This window comes from Dermacentor variabilis, chromosome 8 (assembly GCF_050947875.1).
Source record: "Dermacentor variabilis isolate Ectoservices chromosome 8, ASM5094787v1, whole genome shotgun sequence".
Taxonomy (NCBI): Eukaryota; Metazoa; Arthropoda; class Arachnida; order Ixodida; family Ixodidae; genus Dermacentor; species Dermacentor variabilis.
In genome coordinates, this window is record NC_134575.1 from 4,579,955 (window position 1) to 4,587,768 (window position 7,814).

At 48.2% G+C, this 7,814-nt stretch overlaps 1 protein-coding gene across 1 annotated transcript in view; it reads left to right on the forward strand.

The window, feature by feature from the left end:
- Positions 1-7,109, forward strand: part of LOC142589533 (uncharacterized) — a 30,057-nt gene extending 22,948 nt beyond the window's left edge. The window contains exons 6-7 of the mRNA XM_075700956.1: positions 2,768-2,953; positions 5,023-7,109. Of these exons, the coding sequence (XP_075557071.1) occupies positions 2,768-2,953; positions 5,023-5,304 (468 nt within the window). The 3' untranslated portion in view covers positions 5,305-7,109. The remainder of the gene's footprint in view (positions 1-2,767; positions 2,954-5,022) is intronic.
- Positions 7,110-7,814: the final 705 nt, after the last annotated feature.

Sequence of the window (7,814 nt, forward strand, 5' to 3'; positions counted from 1 at the left end):
GTCGTCTCAAATATATTTTTACGACGTCTTCCTTTGCGAATATTTATTCAAAGAGCTAATTTCTTAGACAACAATGCAGCTCTCAGAGGCAACGCTACAGTGCCAGCCAAAGGAGCGCAGACCAGCCCATTGCGGGTTTTTCATGCGCGGATGGACAATCGTAAAAACATAGCCTACAGGAATCCAGTTATGATACCACACCTGCCGCGGTGCAACAAGTATGTCACAAACGCTGGCTATATATGACTTCTACAACAGTTACGTTGATTTTAATCCGCTGAAAGAGGTTTGCTCACTACGAGTAGTTTATGGTATAATATCGAATTTTTGTATTTCTTCACAGCTAGAAACGCTCGGCAGTAACACGGGGACTTAACTAATACTGGAGTTTAGATTCTACAAGCACCACTTCCCGTGTTTATTTTAAGTGGCGGAAATTTGAAGTGAAGTTAATGAAGGCTTACAGCGATGTACAGAATACAAATAGGAATGTACCAATATATATTTCCTTTTCCGTGATACACGTTGAACTCACTTGAGAAATTTACTGGTGCTTGTTGCTTGAGGAATATACATGACGAATCTGTTTGGCGAACTGACTCAGGCTGCTCGGCCCAATTTTTTTTAGTGAAGTATGCCTGTTGGACCGCATGGCTGCAGCCAGAAAGAAGTCGAAGCGTCAATCATTAATAGTATGGGACATATTGAAGATATCGAAATTCCCCGGTGGAGGGTCAGAAATCAAGTGAAAGTATATGGAAGGCTTGTGGTGCTTTCTTTATGAATGTTTGCGATTGGATTGGAGCAAACTTTATTTAGCCTGCAGTTGGGCAAGGTTCTCTTTTATGTACCGACGAAGCGAATAGTTATCTGTTTGTATAATTAAAGAACGCTGGATCGAGACATGGTGAGACAGAAGGTGCTGGAATTTTCCTTTTCTAGGCAATCTAAGCTGCGCTGTAGTAGGTCGGGAATACTTTAGCCATTCCTCTTGGCGCTGTAAAAAATGCTTTATGGTTTCAATTCGAAGTTGTAGTGAACTGATGGGTTTCGCGAACATAGCGTGCCTCGCCATACCCACAGTCGATTGCTACCGTTGCGTGACCAGGGGTGTGCCATATTATCGATAAAGGCTACTGAGGGCCACTATGACACATTTCATCACTTTCAATTGATTGGCTCTCGATCTTAACAACGAAACTTTTCTCTCAGGCGATTGCTACTATGGTGTTTGTGAATTAACTATGTAAATTTAATACTCTACATGACGCGCCGTCGTGTTAGCAGCCATGAGCAATTCGTTTTTTAGAGGCCTGTTTCAGAGGAGGATGAAAGTAGCAGCAAACTTTTTCATAAAAAATGCGCGCCTATTTTTTACTCATTAATTAATGGCCATATTTGCATAGAACAACACACCAGAATAATAAGTGTCATGATGACAGCTTCGCTGGGCAGTGTCTTTCTAACATCGGATAACATGCTGACGCCAATTACCAAGATTTTTCTTTCATGTAAAATGCAATGTCTCTCATGGCTAAATACTAAGGGAACGTTAAATGTTTAGCGAGGCATCATACACAACTTCACGTGTTGAATTTGCAGACATTCTTTTTACGCAAAATTTACGGATAGATTCGGCGCGTATGTGCATTGCAATACCAGTAGACCCTATAACGCTACATAGCTTGCGATATCCAAACCGCAAAGTTTCTCGACTCACGCGCTCTTGTGCAAGAAACTGCGGTCGAGGCACGGCAGCTGAAAGAAGCCGACGCATCCTTCGATAAGAACGCGGCTCGAGCCACCCGTGCCCCAAGCATGCACGAAAGGGAACGAGCGCGCGCGGCAGCCGAGCGAGCCGGAGCGAGCGGCGTCCTGGCCGTGACGTCACTCGCGAGACAGCGCCACTCCTAATTCTCGCCGCTAATAGGCACGTGACACACACACGGACACGACAGCCGTGTAAATCCGAAGATACTGTAAGAAACATGAAAACGTGAATATATGCGGTGCCGAGAGAACAAGAGTTACTTCGACGAACACAACGAGATTAAAGGTGCTACAGCCTGCCTGTGTTTATTTTTTTTTTATTAATATTCCTGGTTCACTTCGAAACCGTACTGAAATCTTCAAGTAGGAACCCAAATTCCTCCTTCGTCGAAACGTGGCCACCGGCACCGCTTCGCTGTCTGTTGCAGCTATTAGTATTATGCAATCTACGCATAGCAATTTTATCATTATTGCACGTTTGGTGTCATACCAGGTCAAATTTAAATTGAAATTGCAGGATTTTCGTCCCGCAAAAGCACCGCGACGGGTTATTGTGGACACCGTGTAGTGGGGGAGCTCCAAGTTATTTTGATCAACTCAGATTATTTAACGTGCGCCTGAACCTAAGGTTCTCGCATTCCGCTTCCATCGGAAGGCAGCCGCCGTGGCCGAGAATTGAACCCGCGACCTTGTGATCAGCAGTACAATGTCATAGCGACCAAGCCACCATGGCGGGTCACACGTTGAAATGCGATTGTTGGTCACAGCCATTGCCGCCACGCATTAGCAAAATAAAGTACAGCGCAGCTAAGGATCTTCTCCCATCTTCCTTCTTACTTATTTTTCTCAATCTCTCATTTTTTGCACCTGTTCTTTTTTTCTGAACGAAATACCAACATCACGGTGACGCAAAAGGGTCGCGCACTAGCATCCTCCAGCTCTCAGGAAGCATTTTCCATTCTGATTTCAAAATCCTGACGATAACAATTTATCACAGGAGTACGTGGTGAGCACCCTGATCGCTGTGGGAGCACCCGCAGACAAGTTGGTGCTGGGCGTCCCGTTCTACGCCCGGTCGTACACCCTGGCCAACCCTCGCCTGAACTACATCGGAGCGCCCGCAAAGGGCAAAGGCGAGCCCGGTCCGGTCACGGCTACACCTGGCACCCTCGCTTACTACGAGGTACGGAAAACTCCGCCCGTGCAGAGCACGAGTCACGCGACGGGCTCTCACCTATCTTAGGGACTGCTTAATACTGAGCAGACAATGTTGTGGCTCGGAGAGAACACGTGACACCGAACCACGGAGTTCGACCAATCGTGCTGCTAACAGACGGTTTCACAAGCGCTGCGTTGGTTGTGACCGTACTTACGTATACGATACTGCCGGTTTTGTGCTTTCACAGTTCATTTTCAACAAGAAATAATTATGTATAGACGTCACTTACATTGATTGCACCAGAACATGTGCAACGTACAGCACGTCCCCGTACGTTATCAAATAAAAAAAAAAACTCGTTGCACGCCTCAACTAGTCATGTGTACAGTTTTCTCGCATACGCTAAGGCAAAAGTTATTTAGGAATTTCTGACTAGCGGCTAAAAAGACATTGTGCAGAAGCCCGTGGTGAATACTGTCAGAAAAGCGAATGGCTTTCAGAAAGCTATTCACTGTTCTAAAGGAATGATACGCTTGAACGCGTATATACGTTGCAGTGGCATCTAGGTTTGTTGTCGCGTCGAACGGTTCCGCCGACCCACGCATCTGCAGCGGAGCCGGCGCTCCCTCCCCGGCGCCCGCCCCGGGGTTGCGCGCCCCGACAGCGCAGCTCCCGACGCCACACGGCGGCACGCACCGGCAGGCGGCCAAGGACAACGGCTCAGCGGAGCGGAGCTCCGCCTTCGCATCTTCGCAGCCTACGCAGTAGCCCTGAACGTTTATGAAAATTTAACGAAATATTTATTCTACCCTTCCAAGTTCCACATGCAGGAATTGCGAGAACTGCGCTCGCATCGAAGGCTTCCCAGTGTAATCTCACCTTGGGCGTTCGGTGACAAAGCCACGCCGCAATTTGGGTTGCGGGGACAGCACGTGCCCCTTGCGTCAGCGCGGTAAATCCATGACGAGAGAGCCAGAGAGAGCTATTCGCTTAACGAGCACTCGAGGGTGCTCACGTCTAAATAGGTGGGCATTAAAGGAGAAGTCGCTTTTCTCGGCAACAAGTTTGATTAGATTTGTTGCGTTTCAACGAGAAAGTGAAAATCTAGTGACTGTTGGTAGTGAATTCTTGATTTATGGCGCAAATCTTATTATAAAATTTTTGAAAATGGCATGTTTTCAAAAAAACGAAAAAGAAACACGTTTACAACACCGTAAGTCAGCAATAAAAAGCGATAAACAATTACGTAACTTGCGTCTAATAGTACGTACAAAGCGAAAGAAATTGATTTATCATACACAGCTCTCAAATCAACCCCTAACTAATATGTGAGTAGGGCTTTTGCAAAATCCTTGTGAACAATGTAACAAATTGATGTAAGACTTATATTAATACATCATATTTGTCCGCTTCGGATGCTCTAACGAATACAGTTTACAGAAGTACAATATCTTTTCTTGGTAAAGAGCTACAAATTTATAAAGTTCTTGCTTCTACTTTTTTCAAGGTTACCAAATTTGGAAGATTGCCTTTAAAACATTCATGTCTTAAATCAAAATTTCGCTGCAATCATCACTGGAAATTAATTTTCTTTCTCAAATGCAACACATTTCATTAAACTCGCCCCAGTGGTTATCTCAGAAAAGCGTTTCTGCGTTTGGATGGATTTTAAATAGCGGCATCGGAGCTGGGCTCGAGCTGAAGCTCCTTCTTAACACATGCAGGCTTGCGTTTACGCATAGATGCCCTTGTCTTTCCTGTCCGCTAAAGTTAACGCACCATTCGATCATGCAAAACCGTAAATGTTCCAGTGCCTCGCTTGCAAACGGCAGCCTAAAGTAAAACAGACAATGTTCGGTGATTGTTTTATATAACTGCATATTGTGCGTATATACCAGTGCGTCTCGTGCACGCATGCGTGTGTCTATCTGTGTGCGCGCATTTCCTTGCCTTCTCTTAGTCAGCATTTGTAGGACAGTGCACTTCTCAGCAGCCAAATTCTCTCAATACTGTCGCACTTATATATGCGCGTTGCGATGAACTTTGTGGTTATGCGCGAGTTGTTTGTTAACTTTGGAAATCCCCGCTCGCAGATATGCAGCGCTATCAAGGCCGGCGGTTGGACGACGATGATGGACCCGCGCGCGGGCGTGTACGCCTACGCGGGCGACCAGTGGGTCTGCTTCGACGGGCCCCGATCGCTGACGCGCAAGGCGCGCTTCGCCCTCGACGCGGGGCTCGCCGGACTGACGGCCTGGGACCTCAGCATGGACGACTTCCGGGGAGAGTGCGGTCGCAAGAGTCCCCTGCTCAACGCCATCCACAGGGTCTTCTATCCTCCGAAGACCGCGGCCATTGCGAGGGGCAGCGGCTGAGCGAAGCGACGTGGCATCTGCGGACACTATGCTGGGCAAAACCGGGACTCGACTGACGCGTCAGTCATCAAACGGAATTGTATTGCGCAGGAGTTGACGCTGCCTACTCTGATACTGTGCACGCGTCGTACTCGCGTTGCGATCGGCACGTAGCGTGCTTGCGTGGTATCCCGATTCTATCGCGTCGGCGCAGTGCCTCTCTCAGCATTCTTTCGCATTGCTCTGGTCATACGCACTTCGAGACACCACGTTCGCCTGGGACGCAATGATTTGTTTGGAAATTATGTTGTCGTGCGCTCGGCGCATTTTTTCTAAAGGCTAGCTTCCGTTGTTCTTGGCACTCGGGCATAATTTACGTCCTAGTTATTCCTATTACACTTGCTTAAATTTTCCTTGGTGGAGCTGAAAGTCCAGGTACTTTGAGTTTGCTTTGAAACCTGCAGCTACTTCGTGTCAGATACTTGACGTCGCTCAAGGAAATCCCGTGCTCACAACGGTACTAAGAGCACGAGATACATGTACCGTAGAGCGTGGGGCAATGCGCGCGCACGAAGATAACTACGCTCAATTAAAAAATACGCGTGCCAGCAATCCCCACTGACGCCCCGCGCACGTGATTCATTAGACTTCGAAAGGCACTAATGAGAAAGCACAGCCTATAGAAAGTGTTTGTGCCATAACCTTATTGACCGTTCAAAAATCTTGCGTCACGGAATCACCAAGCCCCTGGACTCGTTACCAAAATCAACAAATCACCAGCACTTCGGCCGCGCTTACTACGCGTTTGTTGGCGGCGTCCCTATTCTTGCTATGGTTCGTCACAGAGTTTGGCAGTTGTTATCACGTGAAGAAACATTTGGACATCGTTCTTTTTGATTGCATGGTCGGCTCCCTCGCACCATGACGAGGCCTCGCATTCACACGGATATGAAAGACGATATTGTTAAAGAAAATGGGAACAAAAAGAAACACGCAGACAAAATAATATCTGACGCGCTTCCAGACATCCTGCCCTCCAGAAACAGCGGATTCTAGCGTTGACAAAGGCAAATCTAAGTGCTACATAACTACCCTAACAGAAAAGAAAGCGTGCACGAATAATTAAAGAAAAGAAAGTATATGCAATAAATGCGCCACAATACCATTCCTCTTACAGACTTGGGGGTGGTTCCGGGAGGCACGCTCGTCCGTAGACCTTGAATACGCTTCACGGCCATGTTGCAGAGACCGAGGTTTGCGTGAAATAGTTAGGGACCGGTCCCACCACGACAGAGCGCACTCATCCACAGTACAGCCTACGCGCACGACACACAAAGACTGAATCAAAGGAATGACAGCACGCCGCTTGCCGTATTGCGATAAAGCCTGAGCCACAGCAGCAAGAAAAGCAGAGACGGTGTCAGCCAGACGGTAAGGCTATCCCAGCGAAGAAAGCTTATGGCCAAGGCAGATGCAACACAAATAGCATCCGCAGATGCTGTTTTCAACTATAAGCGCCGTACTGGCGTTTATATGGCGTCTATGTACCCGAGATTACCAAAATTTTGCTTGAATACTGCGGCCCTGCTGTATTAAGGAGCCGGCCACCGCTGCTTGTGAAGCTTTGCTTTGCGACGAAGACATGAGCGGAGCCTTTTTCTCTTCAGGCAGTACGTGGGCGCTGCTTCCCTGCTCTTCCACCCCCTATGGCGACAGGTGACATTGGGGTTGTTTTCGGGGCCACTGCTTCCGCCACGCTGTGCATATTGGCGACCTGCAGTACGTGATGACGTAAGGGTTGTATTAAAATTTGACGGCGACCGCAATTATATTTCTATAATTCCGATATAGACATTTCGGGCGCATTTTCCCAGTTGCCGTGACGTGGGATAAAATCGTGGCCGCGCACCATATGCTGTGGGTGCGAGGGTGATCCGAGGTTGGTGGCTCGCGCGCGCAAAGGGGAAGGCGGGTGGAAGCGCGCCGTCTTTCATCGCGCGCAAAACACAGGTGCGGTGGGGAGGGGGGGGGGGAGGCGGAGGTTAGCCACTCTGGCAACGGCTGAGCAACGGCGCGGTTGAGCGTTGCCGCGCGCGTCCTGTCATAAAGGCCCTCGGCGATGGGTACAGTATCTAGGTGCCCCGGCGGCTGTTCGCTTCGTGTGCGCTGTATTTCTGCCGCTTAGTTCGCGTTGAACCGACAGGCAGCAGAAAGGTTAACTCGCTCGATGTCACTCTTCCTCACGCTGACAGCGAGTGTCCGCAGTCGTGGAGTGAGGTGTGTTCATGTTAGAGTGTGCACGCGTGTCACCATGCATGTTAATTTAGTAACTAAGCGAGTATTTACAAGTTTACACTCCCGATAAAACTACTATCCCTACTTGATATATCTGCCTAATTGCTATCGCAATAGATGCTTCTACATTCGAGCGAAACTGCGACATTTTTTTTTTAGATCGCCCCTCAGCGGCGGCGGAACCGAGCGAACAAGCGCAGCGAAATATGAAAGAGCGAGCGTGGCGAGAAAACGGC